Source organism: Camelus bactrianus, chromosome 2, assembly GCF_048773025.1.
Source record: "Camelus bactrianus isolate YW-2024 breed Bactrian camel chromosome 2, ASM4877302v1, whole genome shotgun sequence".
Lineage (NCBI taxonomy): Eukaryota > Metazoa > Chordata > Mammalia > Artiodactyla > Camelidae > Camelus > Camelus bactrianus.
The window spans coordinates 45,523,070-45,536,798 of record NC_133540.1 but is presented as its reverse complement, the minus strand read 5'-3'; the positions used below and the strand labels follow the sequence as shown (position 1 = coordinate 45,536,798).

Here is a 13,729-nt window from a genome sequence, read left to right as displayed (position 1 = left end):
AGAATGTGTTATATTCAGTAACATAAAAACAGATTTTTGACAGTTTATTTCCTTATGAGTTATGTAACATTGCATTTACTCTCGGCAGCGTATAGATGAAGGAATCTTAGGAGAAAGTGATTATATTGAATTACATAAAGTTTTCATTTTTTTATGTATACTATTTGTAAGTTATTTTAATGGCTTTTGTTGGATTTTTTCAAATCACAATTGGATACCTGCCCTTGATTTTTCATATTTTTTTCATATATTTGTGCATGCTAAGAATGGATTTTCTTTTGTTAAATTTCAGTAGTTTCTCCCTTTTGTGAAAGTTGTCTTTTTGTCTGTTTTTTATTAAAAATCACTGTAAAATCTTTTCTTCCAGATTGATCAGAATTCTACCACTCCTCCTTAAAGTACTTCATTTAAGGACCATGGCATTTTCTTTCATTCTTCTCATGTATTATTTTGGCATTACATTCTCCTCTCCTTGAAGTGAAGGAAACACTGTCCTAATCTGTTAGTGAATCACAATAGTCAGTTTTTCTTAAATTAACGTTAAGAGTAATAGGTGAAAAGTTAATTTTCTTAATTGTAGTTCACAACTTTTGTCAGACATGTAAAGTTAATCCATTAAGATTTATTTTTATTAAAGTTGAAAGCACTCTGCCTTTTAGAAGGAGTTTTTAAAACAGTTTCACTCTTTACCTCTTTTTCTTAGGTCTCTGCCTAGACCTTTAGTTTCCTCTATGCACTGTTAGTGAATCCTGGGCACTAGAACCAAGAAGAACATGGCACCCATTTTCTACCTTTCCTAACATTTCTTATTTGCTGCTTCTGATTGTCTGTGGGCTTGAGAGCCAGTTAGCCAGTCCCTTAGGATGATTTCTGGATGTGGACTTAAAAGACTCTCCTGTGTAAAATGTATACATTTATAACATCTGCCTTGGCCACTCAGAGACTGCTTTGCTTACAAGAGTTTTTGGCTTACTAGAAAACATTTCCAAGTAGTTGGTGTTCAATATAAGGGATTTCTTCTAGATAAGTGAGATGTTCTTGAGTATTTCTTCTATAATTTATATAATCAAAGGACAAAGAAAGGTAACTGATGTTATGGATCATATATTTGGCATTGTTGGTAACCACATTGACATACAGTATCTCCTTTTAAACCCTTACTGTAGCTGGTGTAATAGGTGTTGAATAAATTAGTTTGTTTCCTTATCTTTGCTAAAAACGTAAGGGGTGATGTTGAATACCCTACTGTGTTGAAAACATCCTGTATACTGTATTGCTTAATGGTTCTTTCTAGAACTTTTTAATTCTGTATCTGGAAGTTTAAAAGGTGAAGGCTTTAAATATCATTATAAAGGAGTCTCTCCCTTCCCCACTCCCAATTTGTGAGCCAGTTCTAAGTAGAATCTGGAAGCTAATTGTTTAAGTTTTAATGGAGAAAATAAGAGGATAGTAAGGTTTTTTTACTCTCCCTTATTGCTGACATTGCTGGCTCTGAGGTAGATAAAGACACCCAGGCAGTGGGCAACAGTAGGAGTTACTTTTTCTTTGCACGGAAGTCAATTTATGAAAGATGATTTTATGGGTCTTATTTTTTTCACTAAAAATTAAGATAGCTTTGATTTTCCTGAAAAATCATAACATAGATTGCCAACTTTTCTTCAATACAGTGTAAGGATGTCTCAGACAATGGACACTTTTTCTAACTATTTATTAATATCTGGACATATTAAAAAGTTAACATGACAGACTTCATCACAAAACTAAGAATCAAAGAGACTATTCTGTTTATCATACTAATGTACCATGATTTAACTACTCTGCAAGTGTTGACCATTTTGGTTATTTATCTATTTATTTTTAAATTCAAAATATCTGATGACTTATTTAAATTCAAAATATCTGATTACTTCTATTACTAGAACAGGTACTGTTCTAGGCACTGAGGATACAATAGTAAGATAAAAAAGGTCGCTACCCTTCTGTAACTTATATTCTAATGGAAAAGGACAGGCAAGCAGCAACAAGATACCATATAAATATAAAGGAAACTAACAGCAGGGTATGCACAGTGGAAATTAAGTGATGAGGAAAGCCACCTGTGAGGAAGGAAGAGAAAGGCTAGCCTGAAAGATGAAAAGGCAGTTTGAGGGTAAGGAGTGGGTAGGTAGTTGTCCAGGCAGAAGGGATAACCAGTCCAATGGCCCTGAAGGCAGGATGCCCTTTTGTGTTATAACAAATACAAGGGTAGCTGATATACAAGATACAAGAGTGGAAAAAGGGAGCATGACAATAAAAAAACGAAGTTGAGAAGGTCAATAGGGACAAATCGGGTAAATTCGTATAGTTCATAATAATGATTCTGCATTGTATTCTTAAGTGCTTTTTATTTATTTAGCAAATAACTAGAGGCACCTAGATTGTGTGTTGTGTGTTTGGATATAGCGGTGAACAGAAAGAGTCTCAGCCCTCGTGGAGTTTTAAATAAATTAGAGAACCCAAGTTCTATGCACTAGAGGTACTTCCATTAACTTCCCCACTATTGATAATATTCCTATGGATCTCCTTAAAGTAATTTTAAAAGATTAATAAATTACTATCATACCAACTGTAAGATGTACAATTTTCCACTTATTAAAATACCTGAAATTGGGATGTGTCATGTAAATGACAATATATATTTACTGCTGCCTGTGGCAGTAACCATCGTCTGTACGTGTTTGAACTTGATTGTTATTCCTAATGGCATAAGTAGGCAATTGCAACCCCCTGACGTTAAACACATTGTTGAAGGACCGTTCAAGAAAGGAATACCAGTCCTGGTTGTCTGAAAACCATCCACTGACTCCTTCTGGTAAGATAAACATTATGATAAAACTTGTAGAACAGGTGTCAGTGGCTTATAAGAAAATATTAGAGACCATACTGGAGCAGTTTTTAAACAAATGGCTGGGTTATTAATGGTCTTGATGGACAGAGGACAATAATAATGTAGAAAAATTCAGACATCAACCACTGAATTAAGTGATTTAGAAGAGCTGGGTTCTAAATCTGAACTATATTACTTGGTTTATTTCTTTTACAGCTATGAATAGAAGAGTTCAGTAAGTATAAAATAAAAATGCTAAGTGATCAAGCATTTTGGCCTTTAATTGGCAGCACTGTTTTGTCAGTATTACATGAAATAGAGTTAATAATGTATTTTTGTCATCCTACATTACCCCAACTCAATCACTGTATCACTTTTTTCACCTCTTCATTATAGGCTTGGGTAAATTGTAGAGATGGAAGGTGGTAGGGTGCAGCACCTGGGGGTGGAATTCAGAAATAACTGACCTTGTAACGACAAAGAACACTGGTTTAAATTATCTTCTAACTTGTTTTTCTCTTTGGCACAAATAAGCGTTTATTCAAAATAGCCTTCTGAGCATTATATAAATGCTCAACTCCATATATATATGAGAGACCTAAATTACACTGATTGCTACATTCCAGGCTTTCTTCTTTTTAGGAGGATGGTCATGGATAAGATTAAGAAAAACCAGAAAATTCTAATACTTGTGATTGCTTGCCAAGTGGAGAGTCCATTTTGGCAGTCTATTGGTTGAAAGTTTGTCTTACAAAGTTTACAGCTTGACTGATACATTTCCTTTGAGTATTTTACTACATTGAAAAAAATAGAATTGAATTTATGTGTAATACATAAATTTTGGATCTTTTTCACTTTATTTTCCCACATTAAGTTCTTTATAAATATTTTTCATGTTGAGTTTAGTGTTCTTTTTGTAAGCTTGCTTTCATGAATCTTGGTTTGTGAATTTGATTTATGAACAGTTTTCCATTTATTTTGCCACAGGTGAATGAAACAAGATTTATTCACATAGCATCAAATAGGTCTTTTAATTTTACTTACTACCTGTTAATCTAATTATTTTTAGTTATTCTCATGTCAGAAACAATGAGCTTCTCCTTCACTATGTTCATACATTTCAAAACAGGCTTGAACTTTTAAGAGGCTGTTCATTACAAAAAGTAAAAAAAAAAGAAAGAAAAAGACACTATAAATATTCCCAATTACACATTTTCTTTCCAGGATAAAATGCAGGTTGACCAAGAAGAAGGAGGTCATCAAAAATGTCATGCTGAACACACTCCAGAAGAAGAAATTGATCATACAGGAACCAAAACAAAGGTTTGTTCTACTATTTCTGTGGCTGTATCTTTTTGAAGTTGATATTTTCAATTAATGTTTAGCTTTACAGTGCATACTTTTAATAAACTTGATATTTTTAATTATAGTGTTATGAAAATATAGAAATTATGTAACCAGAATAAATAAATTTTATGATTCATTATAGAGGATTTTTAAAAGAATGAACCCTAATAATATAAATAAAATTAATTTTGGCAGGAAAAAAGATGTTTTTCATTAACTTTTTTTCTCATTAAAATCATGTAATTTCATAGAAAATAGGAAATAGAATAACCCAAATGAAGAAAACTTAAATTAGCAATAATGTTGCATCTCAGAATTAACCACTATTAAGAATTTTGCTGCAACGCATAAAGTATTTTTTCTCTGTGCAGAAATATTTTTGAAAGTAAAATTTTAAATGATAAATGACTCTTACTGAGAGTCATCCTTATACTGAGATAGTCATTGCTGATAGAAGAGAAGGGGAGACACCCTGCCCCAGTCACCCAGTTGAATGTAGCTGCAGCTCTGAGCTCTCATCTTTGACAGATTTTTCTAACCTAAACAGAATTTAATTTGATGGTGATGGTTAGCTGTATAGATTTTTTTCAAAGGCTATATAAAGATTCAGTTGTAAATCCTAGGTGCTCAAGTAATACAAAACCTGAAACCTGTTTTTCTAATTTTTTAATTTTACTCAATATTTTTTGCTTATAATTGTTCAACAATTCTATTGAGATAGTTTACATATCATGCAATTCTCCCATGTAAGAGTGCAAGTCAAAAGTTTTTAATATATTCAGAGTTGTGCAGTCATTATCACAATTTGATAGCATTTTCATCTCTCCAGAAAGAAGCCCTGTACCCATTAGCAGTAACTCTCTATTTACCCCCAACCCTCCCCCTGCCAGCCTCAGGCAATCACTTATCTTTATAGATTTGCCTATTCCAGACATTTTTTAAAAACTCTTTTTCTCTTTTTTGAGGAGGAGGTAATTATGTTTATTAATTTATTCTTAATGGAGGTACTGGGGATTGAACCCAGGACCTCATGCATGCTAAGCACACACTCTACCACTGAGCTAAACCTCCCCCTGGGCATTTCATATAAATTTAGTCATACAATATGTGGTCCTTTATGACTGGCTTCTTTCACTCAGCATGTTTTCAAGGTTCATCCAGATTGTAAGATATATCAGTACTTCATTCCCTTTTGTGGCTGAGTAATACTGCATTGTATGGATGCATGCCACATTTTATTTATTCATCAGCTGATGGATGCTTGAATTGTCTCCACTTTTTGACTGTTATGAACAATCATATACAAGTTTTTGTGTGGATGTGTATTTTCATTTCCCTTGTGTATGTACCCAAGAATGGAATTACCAGGTCATGTGGTATCTCTTCTGTGTAACAACTGGAGGAACAGACCAACTGTTTTCCAAAATGGCTGCAGCATTTTGGAAAACAATTCCAAAATGCTGTCTTGTCAGCTGTGTATGAGGATTCCAGTTTCTCCATATTCTCACCAATTCTTATTTTCCTTTTTTTAAAATTATAGCCATGCTAGTGGGTATGAAGTGGCATCTTATTTGGTTTTAATTTGTATTTTCAGCCCAATGTTTTTTATGTAGAAAGATTCAGTGTATTACAGAGTATAAAATACTATCAGTATTAAAGTGGTATTTTTAAATAAAGTATAGTAGATTATAATATTTTTGATTCTACCTTGTTTCATCAGAAATTAGTCTCTTAAATCTATTTTTAAGCTAGTTTTAGAAATTTACACTTCTTGTGCATTTCTTTTGCAGCCTACTCCCTCAGATAAACAAGAGCGATTAAACCAGACCAGTAAAAAAGGAAAAGTCAAGAGTATTGATCTACCTATCCAGAGTAGCCTGTGTAGACAACTGGGCCAAGATCTTCTCAACAGCTACATTGAAAATGAGGTATACAAATCTGAGTTGATGTTGAATTAGGTGATAATTTGTTCTGAAAATTTTGTAGAGGTCAATGATTATCCCCCAAATTTGGGGAAACTAGTCTGTAATTCATAAGGGATTATTAAATAGATCATTGAACCACTGTATTTTGAACAAAATACTGCGCTGTATTGTCATGTACAGTGTAATTTCACCTTAGTTATATGAAAAACATGAAATGTCTCCACTGTAGAGAAAGGCCACTCCAACACTAATGATTCTTACCCCTTTTTATTGTATCGTTAACAGTAGCACCCAGCAGACATCATATAGGGAAGTATTACCAGCCTCCCTCTTCTAATTTGTTGTCCTTAAAGATTAAGGTTCTAGGCAGAATATTTTCTGACTTCATTCAGTACTTTTAAGAATTGTTGTCATTCTTGAAATTTTCTTTACATATCTACATGTTTAATTTTACAGTTGCTTAAGAAAAAGTTTGGTTTCTTTACCAATAGTTGTATAAAAAGTAATCTATTTTTATTTTAAAATTTACATTTCTAATAGTTGCTAATTTCTATAGACTTGACTGGCATTAAAGAAGGTCAGTTTTCTTTGAAGTGGCCCACATTCCCCAACTGCTGCACATTATTCTAGGAGTTCCTTCAAGAGATTGTGAACAGTGCTTTCTCTCTCTAGTACCTACTTATATCACCTTTTCATTAATTAAATGATGCATTTATGTGAAGAAAGCATTTCTAGAGATCCTGAGTAATTCTGAATTTGTATGATTTGAAACTAATTTTCCCAAAGGAATGAATTGTGGGGAAGCACAGGTATGACAAATTTTGTGTGTAAAATAAGATTTTTTTCTTAAGTTTTTTAATGTCTATTTTAAATTCACAAATGTCAGTGCTCTGTAGTGTTATGTTGTAAAATACACTGTTTTTGTTCAAGTACAAATTTTGTTCTCTATTATAATCAGACTCTTTCTTTGTTCTTGGTTTAACAATAATAATTTTTGCCAACATCTTTAAATACTTTGATATTTTACTTAATCTTCAAAAAACTATGAATTGTAAATACTGTTAGAGATCTACATTTTATAGATAAGGAAACAGGCACAAGGTAGGCTGAATTACCCAAGGTCAGAGAGTAACCTTTTGTGTTAGAGCCAGATAGTCTGTCTCCAGAGCTCAGGATCACAACACTATACTGTAGCCCTTCCCAGAGCTAACATTTATTCAGCACCAGTTAGGTGTCAAGCACTATACTAAATATTTTAATATGAGTTATGTCAATCTTACTAACAGCCATACGAGATAGAAGTATGCTCTTTAGGAATAACAAAACTGAGGTTTAGGGAGGTCAGGTGACTTTGCTGCAATCTCAAAGCTAGTGAATAAATGGGGAACCTAAGATTCTAGCCCTAGTATGTACAATGACTATATGCTTTTTTTAAATAAAAATTTTTGAGATGTAATTCACACACCATACAATTCACCAATTTAAACTGTTCAGAAGGTTTTGCTATATTACATTATTAATTTTTAGAATTGTGGTAAAATATATGTAACAAAATTTGCCATTTTGATAAATTCTAAGTGTACAATAATTTCATGACATTAATTATATTCACAATGTTGTGTAACCATCACCAGTATTTCCAAAACTTTTTCATCACCCCAAATAGAAGCTCTATAACCATTAAGTAACAACTCATCATTCCTCCTTTCCCTTAACCCCCAATAAACTCTAATCTACTTTGTCTCTGTGAATTTACCTGTTCTAGATAACCCATATAAATATAATCGTGTATTATTTGTCCTTTTGTGTCTGGCTTATTTCACTTAGCATGTTTTCAAGGTTCATCCATTCTATAACATCTATCAGAACTTTATTTTTATAGAATAATATTCCATTTATATATATATATATACACACACACACACATTTTATTTATCCATTCATCTGTTAATGGACAAGTGAGTTGTTTTCTGCCTTTTAGCTGTTATGCATAACGCTGCAGTGAACATGGGCGTACAAATATCTGTTTGAATCCCTGCTTTCAGTTTTTTGGTTATATACCTAGGAGTGATATTGCTGGGTCATATTGTAGTTCTTTGTCTAGCTTTTTTAGGAAACACCAAACTTCTTCCTAAGAGCTGCAGTATTTTACATCCCCAACAGCAATATTCAAATTCTCCACATCCTCACCAACACATATGTGTGAAGTGCTGTTTCTTTGTAGTTTTGGTTTACATTTCCCGAATGTTTTCATGGTTACTAATCTGAAATTTTTTTAATAGGGGAAGATGATAATGCAGGATAAGTTAGAGAAAGAAAGAAATGATGCAAAGAATGCTGTTGAAGAATATGTATATGATTTTAGAGACAAGCTTGGCACTGTCTATGAAAAATTCATCACTCAAGAAGTAAGTCTACATTGCAAACTGACTATAACTCATTAATAAAAAGAAGTAAGTCTAAATTTCATAGTTTTTAGAACTATTTAAATGTTTGCCTGAGAATGCTAATACAAATATGTAAATAAATGTACCAGATATGCTACTGTTAATCTTTTGAGCACATTCAGGAATGGTTATCAGTTATTTCTCCAAATTACAGAAGTCTGGGAAAACATGTTAATAAATAAAGTCAGAAAACCTTAAAATTTAATTTTTTTATACTTGAAAAACATTCTGTCCTTCTGTGATGACTTTTATTTCTAAGGCCAGAGCATTTTCAATGACTGTCTCTTAAATCTTTTACTAGGACTTGAATAAACTGTCTGCAATATTGGAAGACACAGAAAATTGGCTTTATGAAGAAGGAGAGGACCAACCTAAACAAATTTATGTGGATAAGCTTCAAGAACTAAAGGTAAATTTCCTAAAGTCCATATTTGGACAAAAAATTGAATACAACATTAAGGTGTCCTAAAAATTATGGTGTAAGAGCACAGTGAATGTTTTTGACAAACATATAAGAAATGACCAAGGCAAATATGTGTAAGAAGAAATGTTCTCTCTGCATTTTGGGAGGTGAGTAATGCTACATGATAAAATGAAATTAAACAATGTATAATCATATTTGTCTTGATACTCAGATATAAGATATTTAGTAGATGACTGGAATGTTAATATTACTTTTATACAAACCATGTATTTCTTAGATGTCATTAAGAAGTGATTTGTCAGTCTGACCCCTTACCCAGCAGAAGAGTCACCCTTCCTCTGCTTCTCTCCCCCTTCACTGATTTAAATAGACTAAATGCAATATGCTATCCTGGAACAGAAAGAGACGAAATCTGAATAAAGTCTGGAGTTCAGTTAATAGTAATGTACTACTGTTGATTTGGGGTTGTGACAAATATTCTATGATGGTATGTTAGCATTAGAGAAAAGTGATAAAAGGTGCCTGGCTCTCTGTTGTTTCCTTTGTAACTTTTCTGAAAATCAAATATTATTCTAAATCAAGCTGATTTTAAATCTGTAAAGAATTTGACAGAAAATATGTATTTTTCTAAAGTATCTCCCTCCTCAAAGTTATAGAGGCTGTTTTTAAATTTAGAAATTCCCTGTTCCAGGCACCTGGGGCAAGGGGTCAAAGCGCTTTCGTTTTTGTTTTTTAGACACTATACTTACAATACAGTTTCTAATCTAGTGAACAAATATAACAAATAATATTCAGTAGATATAAAGATCAGGAAATCCCAGTAATCATGTTGCTTGTAGAGAGTTACATGCATTTCAAGCATTTGAAACCAAGTTTCAAATACATGAATTCTGCATGCAATATAGTTCTTATGGTTTTCTCATTTTAATAGTTTTATAAACTTTTAACACCCAGCTTTGAAGGAATTAAAGTTTTTACTTTGGACTTGAGAGAAATCAAGAGGTAACCCTAATGAATGAGAGAAGGATGTAAGTCATGGGGTTAGGCATCTCTATGTAGGACTGAGTAAGCAAATAACCACTGGAACTCATCTTCATGAAGGAAAATAAGAGGGGACATTTTAATCTGGGCAGCTTTCTTTGCTATTCGTCATCCTGTAAGGGTCCATTAGAAGTTGTTTTCTGTTAATAACTTTTTATTTTAAAAAATTTCTTATGTTAACAGAAATATGGGCAGCCTATTCAAATGAGGTACATGGAACATGAAGAGAGACCAAAAGCTTTAAACGACTTGGGAAAAAAAATCCAACTTGTCATGAAAGTGATAGAAGCTTACAGAAACAAGGTATTGAATTTATAAAGTCAGCTGGTGATGGTAGTATGTATGTAGTACACAGAGAGGGTAGGGTAAGTCTAAAAGTTCTCAACTGCAAAGCCATAGCAGTTGTTGCTATCAAATTCTAGAGACATTGGGCACCAAACTTAAAACTTTTTTTCTTTATTGGAAAGCTATCAGGAAAGGATACTGTTAACTTAAAATACATTGCAAATAAGTGGTTTCAATCTTTTAAAATTCCATAAAACCATATTATAAACTAATCCAGTGACCAAATTCATTGTTTTCTTCTTAGGGTTTCTTTATTGATACAGTGAGAGGTTTCCTGGACCTCTTTTAATCTACAGCCCTTGTTGAAACTGGACTCTGCTAGCCTTTGTTTTGTCCCTTTGGCCTCTTTGTACTCCAATCTGCTAGTCATCTGTAACCTCCATTCCCTTTTTTCTTTTATATATGTGCTCAAGTCTATTTTAGTACCCTTAACCTTTCTACTGTTTTTAAGCCTGACATATTTAGTTCTATAAATGATATCTCCATTTGGATGTAACAGTAAGATTTGAGAAAATTAAGCTGATCTTTTTTTTCCTTTAAACCAGAGGTTAGCAGACTTTCTTTAAATGAACAAATATTTTAGAATCTGCAGGCTTTTCCATCTCTATACAACTATTTGTCTCTGCCACTATAACACAAAAGCAACCATACACTGTGTAAATGATGGGCATGGCTGTGTTCCAACATAACTTTATTAAAAATCTCAGACAGCGGATTGAATTTGGCCTGCAGGACAACTTTGCTGACTTCTATTCTAAGTAAATATTCACTATAATCCCTCCATTTTTTATCATTGATATTAAAACTGCATCAGTGGGCTGGAGAGGCCAGCACTGCAAAGATTTAGGTAGGATATTATCATAGCTTTGTCAAGCAGTAAATTTTAAGCATTTTGCATGGATTATCTCACTTTATTCTCACAAGGATATATTGTTTAAAAAACTGCAGTGCTTAAATAAGGAACTTGTCAAGGATTACACAGGTAGTAAAGGATATGGCCAGGGTTAAAACCTAAGCAGTCTGAAATCAACATACAAACTTAACTATACTGCTTTTCACTACATAGTGTGAAAAGTGGTTACATATTTTAGAAATACTTGCACAATTTGTAAAATAAAGATTGTAGTCCAGCCAACCTAAAAGAGTAATCCAGGTACTAACCATGAATTTGCCTGGCAATGTCAGTGTCCAAATTGTCCATATAAATACAAATAGAATGTAAGGATACTAAAAAAGTAAGAAGGAGCAAGTAGACGAATGAAAATACCAAGAATATTTCAAATCTGGTATTGGAGGATCTAGGTACAACTACTGTGGCCCAGTGATCCCAGGCTGTAGCAGTCTTCTTGAGGATGCAGGTTTAAAATATTATTTAAAATAAGACAAGACTTCACTTATGCACGAGGATTTTGAGTTTTTATTTTGTTCCAGGCTCTCTTCAAGGTACTGAAACTACAGCATCAAACAAAACCTTGAATCTGTTTGTCCAGTATGCTTCAGTTCGGAAAGGTAGACAGTAAATGAGCTACTGTAAAGTAGTCAGATGGTGATAAAAAGCTGTGGGAAAAGTTAAGGAACTGCCAGAGGTGGAGATTTGTCAGAAGAGCAGACTAAGGGCAGATGTCATCTTTGACATCATGTGAGGGGAGAACTAAAGGAGAGGTGACGGCTCAAGGTGTATGATAACTTTAAAAAGAATGTTCGAGAAAAAGGGAATAGCAGTTGCAAAAATCTGAAGAAGAGAATGTGTTGGAGTAACAGTAGGAAGCCAGCATGGCTTAAAACAGTGAGGGTGGGGTTATCAGTTGCCACATCATAAAGGGCCTAGTGGTCCATTATAAAAGTTTGGCTATAACACTGAAATAAGAATCCATTGGATGCATTTGAGCATGGAAGTTATGTGATTTAACTTATTCTTTAAAGGATATGGAAGTAGAGAGACTAGTTAATATATTGGAATAATACAAGCAAGAAATGATGGAGCCCTGAGCCTGGATAGTGGAGGAAGAAGTCATTGGATTTTTGCTGCATGTATTTTGAAGGCAGAGCTAATAAGCTTCACTGATAGATTTTATGTAAATATAACAAAAAGAGGAGTCAAAATGACTCCAAGAATCTAGGCCTGGAAGGATGAAGTTGCCATTTACAGCGATGGGGAAAACATGGAAGAGTAGGTGGGGAAGTAATGTTGAGTTTGAAACACAGGTAGTCATTTCAGATTTTACAAATAGGAATTCAAGTTGGATGTTGGATATAGAGTTGGGAATTCATATAAGAGGTTCAGGCTGGAGAATATTTAAAAGCATGTAGATAGAGGGATGAATGGGGAAGAAATCCTCTTTCTCTGTGTTGCATTGTCATTTCTTTCTGCGTTTGTGGCTACCAGTCTAAATCATGACTTCTTAGATTGTCTCCTACATGTGACAGCTGCAGTTCTCTTTTTCAGACAAATTTTATTACGTAATTCTCCTTATCAACTTAACCATATCTGTTGTATGGTCAGATTTTCTGTCTAGCTTGCTACATGGCTGCTTACTTTATTTCTCTCTACTCCCTAATAAATTTAATTCCATGCAGCAGCCTTCTTGTGTAAGTACTACTTTTCCCTTTAGTATTTTCCACCAGTCATTGTTTTCCAAACCTGACTTCTTCAGAAAGCCTTTCCTTATAAAAACCCACACTGACTTTTTTCTTCCCAGTTTCTTTAGTTCTGTGTAATTTGTAAATGGCTTCTTCACATGGGTATTGAGGTATACACTCAATAATTTCTACTTAAAAGATTTAGATTCTTATCAATAAATTGGTGCTTACTGAAAAATCGGTTATGGGTTTTTTTTTTTTTTTTCCTTCCTAATAGGATGAAAGATACGATCATTTGGATCCTGGTGAAATGGAAAAAGTAGAAAAATATATCAGTGAAGCCATGAGTTGGCTGAATAGTAAGATGAATGCACAGAACAAACTAAGTCTCACTCAAGATCCTGTGGTGAAAGTTTCAGAAATAGTTGCAAAGTCTAAGGTAAAAAACTATAAAATTCTCTTTTTTGTGGATTCAATCACAAATTTTTTAATGGGAGCCATACTTTGAGAAATAATCAATTTGCAGAAGAACTTAGAAAAACAGGAATTTGAGGCTAGTCTTAGTTTGGAAAAAAAAGATTCTAGATGGAACATCTTTGTTCATTGATTTTTATTAGTCTCAGACACAAGGCTTTTTTTAGATTTTAAGTGTAATACTGAATGAATAAAGCAATGCAAAACTCTGTCAAATGTCTGACTTAACAAGACTAGATAAGACTTCTCAGTCTCTACTGTAAAACTGCAGTGTATGTTT

General features: G+C 33.3%; 1 protein-coding gene across 1 annotated transcript in view; it reads left to right on the top strand.

The window, feature by feature from the left end:
• Positions 1 to 13,729, top strand: part of HSPA4L (heat shock protein family A (Hsp70) member 4 like) — a 50,585-nt gene that overhangs the window by 28,714 nt on the left and 8,142 nt on the right. Inside the window, exons 14-19 of the mRNA XM_010952569.3 lie at positions 4,091 to 4,189; positions 6,004 to 6,141; positions 8,421 to 8,546; positions 8,887 to 8,994; positions 10,234 to 10,353; positions 13,253 to 13,414. Coding sequence (XP_010950871.2) covers positions 4,091 to 4,189; positions 6,004 to 6,141; positions 8,421 to 8,546; positions 8,887 to 8,994; positions 10,234 to 10,353; positions 13,253 to 13,414 — 753 coding nt within the window. The remainder of the gene's footprint in view (positions 1 to 4,090; positions 4,190 to 6,003; positions 6,142 to 8,420; positions 8,547 to 8,886; positions 8,995 to 10,233; positions 10,354 to 13,252; positions 13,415 to 13,729) is intronic.